A 14,244-nucleotide genomic window follows, 5' to 3' on the forward strand; every position below is an offset into this window, starting at 1 on the left:
AGCACACGCTCCCACCATTTGCCAACGTTGCATCCCCTCAGCTTTCTACTGCATATATGCAGATGTTAATGCAGCCAACATCCTGCTGCTCCCAAGATTTTCTGGTTTAATTTGGCATTACACGCTAAATGTTTGGCACGAGTGTATTGAAGCACACTTGGAGACACACTCTGGGATTCTCTGGATTATAACATGCATTACCTGAGCCTTTTTTCAAAGAAAGCACAGGTACAAATGGGATTGTCCGCATTTATTGATGATTTGCAATGACTTGTTTAGCTCTCTTCTGTGGTACAGAAGAAGCGCTGCTTGATTCACGCGGTTACTATCATGCATTTCGAGGTTGTGCCCTTATCTGAATAAAAATTATTTACAGCAGCCGTTTCTAAACCTAATGTGTCAAAACCATCTGTGGTACTACAAACTGCATCAGTTTTATTCCAAGAGCACTTACCAAGTCAGGCTGTAATCACAGTTTGTGAGCAGGACCTACGTGACTTCAGTCCCGCTGCCTGCTAGCATGCATTTTGGAGACCCAGTGGCGGACTAAGGAATTAGCATATGGTCATTCAGCGGGCCAGTGGTTTGAAAAATTCCCTTGCAGTTGGCTGAAAGTTAATTCTGCAAGTTAAGATAATTAAAGGTGTTCATGCCGGTCATGGTTGACATGAGCAATGTAAGATTACAGAATCTAATGACAGAACAAAATAAACAATGTCGATTATTATAGTATACATTATAGCTATTGACACGGTAACTCGCTAGCCAAAACACGCACTTGGGATGTATTTTAGTAACACTGAGGTAATTATTCATCTTTAAATTTCTAACTGGACTGAATACAGTTTGGCTGATGGCATACAGGAGACTGAGCTCAGAAACGCCCAGTGATGGCGAAGAGCTTTGCAAACAGGCTGTAGACCTTTCTGGAAGGACTTTGCATTTAGCAGTGTTTATGCTGTGAAATAATTCCCATAAACCCAGGCACCTGCGGCCCCACGAGTGAGACTGTCGCCGTGTGTCACCCGGTGACTGCTTGATGCACCATGGAAAAGCGGGTGGAGATACAGGACCAGGGTCAGGGGAGCGGAAGATGCAGTGCCAGCAACAGTGCCACGGGGGATAGGGGCTTCAGGCAGGTTTAATTCATCTCAGTGCAGTGTAAATGCCTGAAGAAGCAGCCCAGAACTTTTTAACATAGCATTAAACTAGCTATTTTGGGGCAGAATAACATTTCCCAAGCGTGCCTTGAGAAGATAAGGAATGCCGTTGCACTTGGACACAGCCCCAGCTGAGGACCGGAGGCAGCAGCAGTTGCAGTTCACCAGGAGCAGCACAGGCTGAGCAGTATTTCCACGGGAAAGAAATAGCCCGGAATAAGTTACTTTCTGAAAATATCAAGGAGGCAACAGTGGCTAAAATAACGCATATTTTTTCAGCTACCAGAAACCCAGTTACTTCTGGACACAACTACATCTCCATATATGCCAACATGCTGTAACGTACAGCTAATTAAATCTAAGGGTTTAGCCAATTTCATTAAAAATGTAAACGGTGATAATTTTCAACAAGTGGCTGCATCAGCTGAAAGCTCAAGGTTCTGCACTGACATATGAAAACAAAACATACTAATCATGCTTAATACTTAAAATCTTAATTTTAAATAATACCCTGACCTCATTTGCTGAATTTGTTTAACGAGACTGTCTAACACCTGAATAATGCATACCTCTTGTCAATCCATCAGCTCACAAGATTTCAGGCTCCAGGTTGTAATATAGATGTATTATCTTTGTACTAGCTACTCATTACAGTCTGTAACAGGAAATGATACTACAAGGGCCAATTTATGTGACAATAACTGAAATGAGAAAGGAAATTGATACCAATTTTTACCTCTCTTGACGTAATCTTTGAACCATGATTTTGAGCTTACTCACATGTTGCAAACCAACAGAAATCTTAAGGATTATAGATTGCAAAGGTCTGTGCATGTATATACATCCATACATCCATCCATAGATACACATCTAAAGGCATGTAAACACACACCTTTTTTTATATATATTTGCAAATAAGGGTTTTGCGATTATACGTTACATGCGTATCGGAGCTAGAACCGATAATGCTAACAATAATTGTGCTTTCAGTTACACGCAGCTTCACTAAGGTGAAATTGTTTAAGCTGAAATTTTCTCGGTTGGGAAATGTAAAATTTCTATTTTAAAATTTCAGCTAAAATACTTCCAAATACTAGGCCAAATATGTTCTTTTAAAAGTGTCTAAAAGTCCCCAAAACAACCCTATGGTCATTGTGGTGAAATGCTCTCATCCCTTGCTATTTGAAGCAAAAACTTCTAACTGGCCAGATACGTGCCCTTTCGCTCTCCTACCACCAGAAACTGGGGAAATCCCAGGCTTTCAATAAACTGAAATTTGCACGTGCTCCAGAAAGGTTTACCTTTTGTTGCAAAATATTCTGAAAAAAATCCATCTGCTCTGAACATGTTTTACCCCCAAGAAAAAAACAAAACAAAACAAAACCCAACAACAAAACTAAAATACAAGGAACAGAACTAAATTTGAACACATTATTCTAGAAAAATACCATCTGTTGGCAGAATATTCCTGAGCATCAAACTTTGCTGAATAGTTGCCTGAATCTAATTGCCATTCTAAATATTTTACCAAAAAAGTCAGGTACATATAGGTCTCTTGCCAGAGGGTTACACATTTAATTACTCTTTTCTTTAGCTTGCTATTCATAACATTTATTTCCCAATTCTATAACAGAGATGTTTATGGCACATAAATAGATTAGTCTGAGCCCAAACCGATTCAGTAGGTGTTGAAGTGTGCAGGATCTGCATAAATTGCACAGTCACTGAATATATTTCTCTTTGTGGGCAAAAAAGAATGGCAGCATGGAAACTGCCTCATTCTCTCTGTCAACGACTTGCTTTGAAACCGTCCCTGCCTGCCCTCAGGGCCAGCGACGGCTCCCCGTCCCCTGCAGGGTGAAGCTGACCCTAAGCCATACGCTCTCGCTAAGCCATAGACCAGGGACTCCGAAGTACAGGAATAGTACTTTCTTTAAAGCCAGACTTCTTTCCATTTTTCATGCTCCTCTGAAACCTACAGCGAAGAAAACAACATAATACAGCTTCTTCCCCAAGAAGGAGGGAGTTGTTAGTAAGCACGCAGCCATTTCCTTCGCACCGTCTCACATGAGCCAGGATTTATAAGGGGGTTAGATCTATGTTACGTACGTGTTTATGAAAGCATATTGATAATTATCAATACTATTAATCTTCTAAGCACTTGTTTAGAAAGATTGCAGCAATATATCACATATTGCTGGAGGAAATTAATAAAAGCGTAAGGAATTACTAAGCAGCCAGCCTTCCCGACTCTGCATGCAAAAGGCTCCATTTAACCGGCAGTCATGTTTCAAGCCGTACGCTGCTTCATGCCACTAAACCACTTACAATTCCAGGGCACATCTATAAAACAATACAGATTTTTTTGTTTATCTCTATACACAGTATATTTAGGCATCTTTAATATGTATTTGTTTCGGTTTACAAACAAATTAATTAGAGAACTGTTTTAATTTTATCTGGAGCTTTCAGTTAACCCTGTCTGACGCTTTAGAAATGAAACATGTTTCAAGTAAGAGCTACTTGAAATCTCTAGAGTGTAATAATGGGCAGGACATCGTGTTTTCCACCATTGCTCTTTATCAGCCGAGGATATGCCTTCTTCAGCCATCCTGAAAATGTGCTGCAGTGTCTGATCAGCACCCGAGTGCCCAGTGGCACCTTTATGAGCCATAACACCGAGCTGGAAGAGCACACTTGACAAGTTGGAGATGCTGATGCAATTAAAACAACATGATGCACCCTATGCGGACACTAATAGGCTGGAAGTACAGCATTAATTAGACAATCAAACTGAGAAAAACCCCATTAGCTTGCTCTAGGAAGATATCCCTCTCTACTGGCAAATAAATAGGTCTCCTGTAACCATTTCACTACTCACCAAAACAAGGGTGAAGGTGAAACAGGGCATCACGTCCGCCACCGTGCTGCAAGTTGTGGAGGGACGGTAGGAGATGAACACCACATCTCAGCGGGGTGCTCCACCGCACAACGGAGGCGAGAGCACTTCCCCACGGAGAGCTTCCTTCTTGCTCTTCAGTCAAGAGCTCTAGTCCATCCCGCAGGATTCAATACCCCAACAGCTCAGTTGTTACTAGATCACAGAAAGCAGCTAGCGTCCGCACGCAGGAGCCCGGACAGGTCTCTCCAGCCTGCTCACGGCGCAGCCTCGGCGGTGCCGACACATCCAAACCGGGACTAAGTCACTCAGACTGAAAACTTTAAACAAGCTCAGCATTTTAATGACCCCCAAAAGCTTGTCAATATGAAATAGGAAAACAGGGTAGAGATGGAAGAAAAGGCCATGGCTTTTCAGTCAAATGCAAGTCTGCACTTCAGCGACACAAGACATTGAACCGGTATGCCTACTTGTCCAAATCCAACAGCAATCTACCTACTGGGCAACACTTTTGCATGAATCACATTTTTAACAAAAATTATTAACAGCAAGACTAGCTTTACTTTACTTTTCATTTTGCGTAACTCTTGGAAATTTCTATATTTTGCTATCATATTAGAAGAAAATTTGAAGGAAGTGGAACATATGCATGTTCTGTCTGCCCATCCATCTGTCTGTACCAACTTCCTTCTTAATGACTTTGGAACTTGCTGGCCAATTTGAAGCACATTTGCTGCAAGCAGAGATTTCTGAAGGATGTGTCTGCAGGATTGGTAAAACTCAGTGGATAGTTAGAAGGAAGATCCACCAACACTGAACATCTCTCTCACCCTTTTGGTTCGGCCAGCCAGCCAACCGGTTGGCATATGTGTAATTCAAAGACAGCCACAATACAGGCTGTCGCTTGCACAGCAAATGATATAGAGGTGTGGGAGGGAGTTCAGGCACTGCAGGGAAATTGTGGAGAAAACTATGGGAAGGAGTCACAGCGAACGTGATGGAGAATGCTGCTATGATAGGGTTTGCAGAAGAGAAATCCCTGGAAAAGTAATATTCAACAATTTCACAGGGATTGTTTTCTTTATTTTTGGATTTTGACAGTTCAGGGATGCTTGCAGAGGTTTGGATGTGAAAACATAATAAACCTGGGACCTGCTGAGTTAACTCTATATAGAGAAAGAGAAGCAATATCACCAAATTTCCCATGAGAAACTGCAGTTCCTCTAGGAGTGATCCATTTCTTTCTCCTCCAGGCACATGAGTTCCTCCAGGAGAGATGTGTTTGTTTTTTTCAGGCACTTCAAAGCATTGGAAGTTGTCTTCATAAAAGCCAGCCACGTATCAGAGCTGGTCAGCCAGTTCCTTGCATTCCTACAGTGCCTCCTACTGAGCAACCTCAAAGTGCTTTACAGAGACTAACAAGTCTTGGCACACATGCCAAGAAGACGTCTATTGTTATTGGATCTATGGTATACATGGGGTAAAACAGAATATGGAGAGTTAATTATCTTTCTAAAATTCAAAGTGAAACATAAGGCATGAAAGTAGAGCCTGTGTCTCCTGGCCGCTCTGCCTTCATGCTTAACCCACAGTCATCCTCACTATTTCCTGTTGCTTGAACAGCACAAGCGTCAGAGATCTAGTTATTGCTAAAGTAAAAAGAAAAAAAAAAAAGCTACCCATTTGAAAAGCAAAACAACCAAAAACCAGCTAGTACATCACACACCTCCTTTTCCCCAGGGTAGATTTCCTCCTTTTCACCACTAGCACTTTTCACTTTTGAAACACATCATTAAAGCTAAATACAGTCAAAATACTTCTCCTCATAATGATGCAACTGCCTTGTAAAACAGGAGTGTACCCTCAACACTGGCATAGTAAAATACAGTCCTGGTTTCAGATGCTAATACTACTGTGGTCAACACTTTTAGTGTCTAATTGCATTAGCTGTATCTTTGCTATTCAACAGGCTCGGGGGTCAGGGTACTGGATTTCAATAGGGATGCAGCTGGCCAAATTTCTGATCCAGGACAAAGCATTTCAAACTGCAGGAGGACGCGAACTATAAATATTGCATACTAAATCTGCATGCAGGGGGCCGAAAAGGGGCTGACAGGGCTTGACATAATCTTCACAAAAGAGAGGGAGGCAGGAGGTGCTCTTCCATAACCTCTTGCGGGAGGTGGGTGGGCATCTTGTAATCACAACTTCACTGCAGGGAGAACAAAGCACTGCAACAGTTTTGCATGGAATACTGGCCAAGCCATTTAAATTAGACATCTGCTCATTTTATCCTTGCGTAGATATCTGTGAAATACAGCCAAAATTGTTACTAAATCATGCATTGGGTACAGGGCAAAGCTGTGCTAGGTTGCTTGACATCAAGCAAGCGAAAGAAAGCTTGGTGATTATACTGTCCTTACGTAAAAACTACATTACGTCCCTAGTTTGCTGCAGTGAAAAGTCATAAAATAGTTTCTTGGTTATCGACCAAATTCTGACCTCAGATACAGAAATGTAAATCCAGGGCGAGTCAACTGCACTCAGAGGAGACTCTTCACATACAAACTTGCTAAAGGGAGGGCAGAGTCTGGCTCCTGTGCGTGTAGGGAGCAGGCATCTGCCTTTGCTGAACATTTCTGCCAGACGTAAAAAAGCAAAGGTGATACAAAGATGTGGAGAAGCAGTCAGGATTGAAAGAAATTATCAAACAGTCTCAGACATTTTGTAAAACCAGGTTTATAAACTCATGACAGCAAAAAGAAAAAAAGCTGATACAGCATATTTTAAGACTTGCAAAAACGTTGTTAAAGACCTCTTCAGTCTATCTACTGTCTTATGCAATAGAAAGAGAAATGTGAAAAGAAGTTATTCTGTAATTTTACATGAAAAAATATGGTACAGCTATCAAGATTAATGACCCCTGTGCTCCCCTACTTCTGCCTTTCTCTCCAAAACACTGTGAACGGGAAGGTGACATACCATTGTAGATCAGATCGACGACAGACTGAACAGTAGCATTCTTGCAGGGAAATAAAATGGCAAAATGTTCTTGCTCCTTCTTTGAATGAGGACAATGATAAAGAAGAAAATATTTACTCACCTATGATGGTCTTCGGCACTTATTTACCTACCGCCTTTGAGATCTGGAGTGTCCTTACCATTATGGCCTGCGTAATAGGGCAGAACAACTTTTCTCTTTTGTAACCGAGGAAATGCAGACACACAGAACTAAATGAGACTGCCCAAGTTGACAAGTCTCTTGGAAAACAAAGCATCACTTCAGCATTTTCTAAATTAAAATTAGCACTCTCACAAACATCCTTTCTTTTGTTTCCCCTTTTGTGTTGGTATTAAAGAAATAAGAATTGGGAAAACATATCCTGAAGTGTTAACTCCACAATAATTACAGAAGACAAATTGTAGCCTTTGGCAGTTTTTCCTGGGATGTATCTAAGAGTAGCTATTATTTTGGTTGGTTATTTTAGGGTATCCTTGACTTCTCTAAATGCCACAATTTTCTTTATTATTGTAAGAAAATACAAACAGGAACTATCACAGCAATGCTAATGCTGTGTGAGAAACTAGGAGCCATAAGTGAGTGGAAGGGAAGTTACTGAGAGAATCTCAACGACTGATATAACTCTGTAGCCATGAGGATATGAGGGCGATGAAGGTGCTTTTTATGGAAACATTTAACACAACAACAGGAATACAAATCAAGCTCCATTAATTTAGCTTTAAATTTTAATGAATCAGGATGTGTAGTTTATATAAAGGATTTACTTAATAAAATATTAATATTTTTGCTAAAAGAACTGCAAATTGCAAGTTAATATAGTTTTCCTTAAATAGAACACCAAAAGTTGAAAAACACTGAAATGGCATACAGCAAATCAAAATGAGCCAAAATTCCAGAAGAGCAAAATATTGTGGTCAGTCTCAAAGACTGGACCCTTGGTAATCCGCATTAATTACTTCATTTAACAGAAGACATGAAAACATTAAAAATAAAAAGAGAAATTCCTGCTTTGGGTTACACTCCGCATGATGGTGTTTTGACCTCCCTAGGCAGCCCACGGCTTGCATCCCAGCTGAAGAGCTGCACAGGTGGAATGGTAGCTCAGACCTCCCCGCAACTGCCGGCTCTCATCCCCCAAGCGCAGCAAGCGTTATGCCGGGTCCATACGCAGAGACCCGAGGCACAAGCCACGGTTGCTGTGACCACCTGGTGCCTGGCCACCTCTCAGTGTCAGGACTGGACCATGCCCACACAGCCTCCCCTTTCACCGCACACTATCTTCTAAGGAAATCCGGCAGCAGAGGCAGGGAAGGAGCCGTAACACGGCAAGGATGGACGATGCCAGGAGAGGGAGCTGGTATAACCTCATGTGGGAGCTTTGACTGAGAGAGGAAAACCCTTTTGTAGCAACTGGAATTTCACTTCGGGAATACCTTGATTTTATTCAGGCTCTGTTGCTGAAGAGCAGCCAAACTGAACTGAAAACACCGTCTTTGTGCTTTAATAACGATCAAAGGAGTCAAATAACTGTAAGGTTAAAATGGCACTATTTCTTCATGTATTTGAGGCTCAAGCAACTTGCACAAAGTCAAGCAGGAAGCCTGAACCCAGATCTCCAGAGACCTGTCCCAGACCATCCTTGTACGGACGAAGCTGACACAAGAGTCTCCAGCTTTCTCAGCCGTGTTTTATTCATCTGGGAAACATCAAAGTATCTTGGGGGTCTTTGATCACCTGCTTTTACGTGCTTGTTTTTCCTTCAGGCGTCATTACAAAAAGACCATCTCATTCATATGGATATCTTTGCTACTTGCTTAAAAGTAACACCGGAAAAGTGAGTCACTCAAAAAAACATTTAGTTTCAGCGTTCCTAAAACTAGAAAACCTGAAGAATATAACTAGAAAAACTGAAGAGCATCTGCAAATGAAAGGCCATTGGTTTCAAACTAAAACACATTACTGCTTCATTTTCCAAGTTGGCAACTAGGGATTTCAGACACACAAAAGTAATAAAATTTGCATGATCACCTAATGTCTCTATTAATCTGAGGAGCTTTGGTACTGAGGGTACAAAGAAAAGGTGGCAGGAGAGAGTAAAAGACGATAACATGCAAAAAAACACGCATTATGTAGCTGCAAAGAAATAGTAAAGATCCCTATTAATTTTTGCAGGATGAAAAAAACATTTAGTGACTGTACCTGACAAAAAAGTGCGAGCAAAGAATAAAACAGACTCACGTTGAGCTGGAGGTCATCTGTCCACTGGCCGATGAGGCGGTAGCCCGGGTTGCTGGTGTTGGTGGTGTGGTACTGGAAGATGTCGTAGCGCCCGGGTGCATCACCATTTTTGTTGAACATCACTGGAGTGCCAGCACTGCCTGGGGGAAGAAAACAAGACAAAATCCAACCAAACAACCAACAAAAGCCAAATATTTACAGTATTTATTTTATTTAGTCATGGTTGGGAGCTTTTGGACTGGCAATGCATTTCAGGCAAAGGTCATCTATCACCCCAGCCATTCTAAACCCGATGCTTCAGGACACAGTGGCATCATCCTAGACCTCTTCCAGAGATTAATTGCCACTGCCCAAACCTACTGACTAAAAATAAAACGAAGCAAAACTAGATCAGCCTTACTTCACTCTAGCTTTGCACAAAGCAAGAAATATCAGAAGGCTCTTCTTCCTGCCCTCCAGCCTCCCTCCCATCTCTCTTTCCTCAGGGAGTTCTTTAGTGAAAATCACTCCTGTGAATGGAGCCTCTAAATGATTTTTTTTCCCCCAGAAAATGTTCCGTCTGCTTCTGAGAGATACTGCTGTCAGAAGTCAGCCCAGGTCTAGTGAATCTTGACTAGCATCCAGAAATAGCTTCCTCCTCCACAATATGTTCTTATTCCTGTAATCAGCATGCAGTTGGGATGGAAAAGAACAGACTAAGCTATAGGAAGACTGTTCCTTGTGTACTGCCTTATTTAGGCTCTATGACACCGACACAGACTGAGAAGTATCTCAGTCAGGAACAGTTCAGAATCAGGATCCTGAATTAACTTTATTTGCCATATAACAAGGTGACTAACACGGGTGAAGAAGTGCAGGGCAAGCAACAAGGCAAGGATCCCCCCACAACCCTTCCTTTGCGCCTGGTGCTGAGCAAAGCCAGCTGGCAGCCTGGAGGTGCTCCGATAGCCGAGCGATGAGACAGACAGTTCCTGATCCTCAGGCGAGTTCTCACCAGAACATCTGCATTTTAATTACCATGGCATTAGATGTGAACCCTTTCACAGATGAGAATTCAAAGCAGCATGGCATTTCCTTCCTAGATCTCTAGGTGAAAACTTCAAGGGTGACATTTATTTCAAGACATATTAAAATAGGTTTCACTAGGGTAGAGTAATATTGTGTCAAGATTGAAGATTATGACAATACTCCAGTATATCTATATTCAAAGCTTCCTCCTCCTGCGTAACTTTTTTTTCCCTAAAGCAATGAAAAATCTCTCCTGTTGTAGCATTGAACTTCAAGATTATGGTTTTCTTCGTGATTTTCATTCTTCACTGAATTCCAGCGAGTGAAAAAAGATTTGAAGGAGTGAATTAGCAGAGTTTCCATTCTAACCCTGGTAAATTGTTTCCTGTCTATCCTACAATCCTCTGGGATCAGATACAGATTCAGTTCAAAGGCTGGTAGAGAAAATCTTTCACTGAAATCTCCCCTCACTGGTTCCTTATGAGCACTAGGCAGATATTTAATTGCCATTACAGATTAATGTAGCCAGAACACATTTACAGTGAAAACACTTAAAGTGAATAAGAAGAAATGGCTGTAATTCCTAGGCTCCTTTGGAAAGTCAGCACAAATGGTAAATGGGATTTAGCTAATCATGACTCTTAAAAGGCTGTATATTATTAGTTAAGCTCGGTTTTGTCAGACCTGCCAAAAAAGTGCAATACAAAGGGTCGGAGCTCAAGTAGGTTCCCAAAATGCAACACAGACATTTGTGGATTCCCCACATCCTGACAAAACCCCAGCATGGACATGAAGAAGTCTCCATGTCTGCATGTCAGGAGGCAGACCGAGAGCGGACACCATCCGAGAGCTTTGGCCATGCCAAAGTCAACAGTGCCAAGGCCAACTCTGCTGCCTCAAAGTCTTCTGTAGCCTGAGGGGAAGCAGCCAAGAGCACATCTATGGTCACCTTCATGGGCCATCAGGAACGTTGCCCAGAACCCTCCGGCTAAGCCATGGCCACCCCACCGCGGCACATGGGGTAAAGCCAAGCCTCTCCATCCCCCAGCTGGGCACCCAGAGCAAGTTGCCCACAGACAGTGCTGGCAGGACCCCCGTTCCCTGCCCAAGCGGTGGGCAGCGGACAATAGGGTCAATAAGCAGAAGGCCAAGGTGAAGGATAGGTGCTGTTATGGACCTAAGAGGTCCTAAAGCAAGAATGTGTCAGGAACTATCACTCAAAAATGTGCCGCTTCTGTGTTTTACAGGGGCAAGAAAACTTTTTGTAGGTTACTGCTAATTGTTGCTTTGTGTAGCGGCACGCAGACAGCTTTTAAACACTGACATTTAAAATAACCCTTAAGATCAGTGGGTGCACTTGGATGCTACAGGGCTGCAGACTCCACAGCAACACCGCACAATACGGCGCTGTCTGCTGGGTCACCTCCAGAGGCCCCTAAAGGCACAGTCCCTTGGGACATCGACCTCGTGCATGGATATGGATACTTGATAGTCAGTGGTCAACACCTGTTGCTGTTTTCAGGTGCATCGCTGTTCATGTGTTAAAATTATACAGAAAAAAGCTGTGAAAAGCCTGGGATCTGTAGGGAAGATGAATATCTGTAGAAATGCAAAGAACTGATAATCTCGGGTCATAAGTCAAGCAGAAGCATCCATTTCCTGACTTTGAATTTGGAGTAATTGAACTCCCAGCCAAGGATCTGCTTAGTAAGTGCGAGCCTTCTTTAACCTTTGTGCGGGCTCTGGTGCATGCTTTGGTGCTCTTTTTGTACCATCTTTTGTAGGGACCCATCAGTCCTGTTTTAAATTGCTACAGCATTTCAGTCTCCACTTGCAATTCAAGTTCCTTTGTGCATTATGAAAAGAATAAAAAGTAATGTATGAAAACATCATTACAGAGAAGAAACAGTACTTTCAAAAATTATCCTATTTGTTATTTGACTTCTTGATCTTCTAATTATTAAAACATACAGTGGTTTTGTTGTTTTTTGATAATTTAGGATTTATTTTACTTCTATTTAGATTTACAAGAATTTTGCTCAGCCCCAGCAAGCACTTCAGAAACTGAGTATTAGCCTCTAGACTGCAGCTTCTTGCTCATTCAGAGGCTACGACAATTTAATTCATCTTCAGTTCCCAACAAATAAGCCACCTTCTCACTACACAGACACAGAGTACATGACACCCTCTCACCTGCAGGATGCGTTCAAAAAAAGACACGATCTGACTGAATTTGTAGGATTTCGATCTCTTAATCACCACAAGATGAGAAATGAATTAATAGGAGAAGGACAGGGTGCTAGACAGGTGTAACTAGCTAAGCTGTTTATTATTCAGCTCACGTTTACTGCAGTTTGAGGACCTGAAGAGCTCGTAGGAGCAGCATCTTTAGCTTTTTCACTGACAAAAATACAACCACTTTGCACTTTGAGATTTTCAGAATCTCACTGCATGAACACTTGGTGTTTTAAGTTTTGCATATTTTGGGCCTTTGTGTTCTCAAGGTAGTGTGACGATATCAAAATTCATACTGAGCTCCTAGTACAAATCCAGTCTCTCTTCATTAAAGCGTTGCTTGAGCTCTTTCTGCATGAATGTCATTACCTTTGCAAGGAAGAAAAGACTCCAAAAGCAGGTACAGACAGGATGATTTCAACCGCATGGTGACAAGGAGATCTATTACACGCAAAGAGGATCTCAAGCTCATGGGCTCAGGATGCTTGGGCTACATTTTTTCTCTCTGGCACACAGTTTGGACAAAGCACTCCCACTGCTCTACTTTCTGTTTTTACTACAAATTTAGGTAGAAGACTGGGAGAACAGGATTTTAAGCATAGACTTGCTTTCCAAGTCCTAAGCTTCATAAGATGGAGTTGCACGGCTGCAGCGGTGACTCAGGGAAGGGCAGGTTAAGATCAAGACTAAAACCACGACAGCTGCCACAAGCCCAGCAGTGCGCTCCTCTCTCCCTGCCCTCCCAGCCGCGACATGATCGCCGAGGAACACGTAGGCACCAGCACCCGTGTCCCAGGGGCTCCCAGGCTTTATCAATACACCACCCAAACCAGCCAAAGCCTCTCTCATTGCTCTCCCATTCCCTCATCCCTCTGCATTTTTCAGGCTCCATTTGGTGAGTTAGATGATGGTTGTTCAACCTGTGCCACTGGGAAGACTGAACCAATCCACAGCAATTCTGGGAGTGTACTTTTATGTAATACTGAGAAGTAACTGGCTTCAGAGCGTCCTTCCATAGCTCGAGGAACGAGCCCCAGGAGGGTCGCAGCTGAAGATGGAGCCTGGGCACACAAACACGTGTGCAGTTATGCACTATGAATACTACAAGAAAAAGCTAAACACTGCCTCTGGATAATGAACCTTAAAAGGAATCGGTTCTTTTCCCATGGAAAATGCCTACACCCAGATAGCCAAGAGAAATTAAAAAGGTTTAAAGCTATTTCAGTTTTGCCACCATTCTCCTTCCCATGCTAAAAAGCAAACCACTATTTCAGTCCCTATGCTGGACATGAGTTCCATGTATATAAGCAAAGAAAAACACCATATGGCCATGTAAATCAATCACAAATGGAGGGGGAAAAGTCATCTTTTAAAAGCCTGACCAAGGAAACACAAATAAGGAAACCAAAGTTGGTACAAACCAATTCTTGGAGCTGGACAGTAGGCAACATCAGCTGGACACCCAATTTCTCATAATTATTTCTCAGCTCTATTAAAATGATTAGATGACTGTTCACCATCTTTATATGCAAGAACTGTCAGGAATGACCATGTATGAGCTGCTTTCCAGTACTAAAATGGCCCAAGTGCAATACTGTACATGAATGCTGTACTGCTTCTACAGGAGCTTTGTTCTTTATAATTAACCTTCCAAAATGAGGAAAGTGGAACTCTTCAGACCT

General features: G+C 42.2%; 1 protein-coding gene across 1 annotated transcript in view; it reads right to left on the reverse strand.

Moving 5' to 3' along the window:
• GRM7 (glutamate metabotropic receptor 7) overlaps window positions 1-14,244 on the reverse strand; it is a 283,321-nt gene that overhangs the window by 60,761 nt on the left and 208,316 nt on the right. The window contains exon 7 of the mRNA XM_075158579.1: window positions 9,320-9,459. Within this exon, the coding sequence (XP_075014680.1) occupies window positions 9,320-9,459 (140 nt within the window). The remainder of the gene's footprint in view (window positions 1-9,319; window positions 9,460-14,244) is intronic.

Source organism: Calonectris borealis, chromosome 10, assembly GCF_964195595.1.
Source record: "Calonectris borealis chromosome 10, bCalBor7.hap1.2, whole genome shotgun sequence".
NCBI classification, from domain to species: domain Eukaryota; kingdom Metazoa; phylum Chordata; class Aves; order Procellariiformes; family Procellariidae; genus Calonectris; species Calonectris borealis.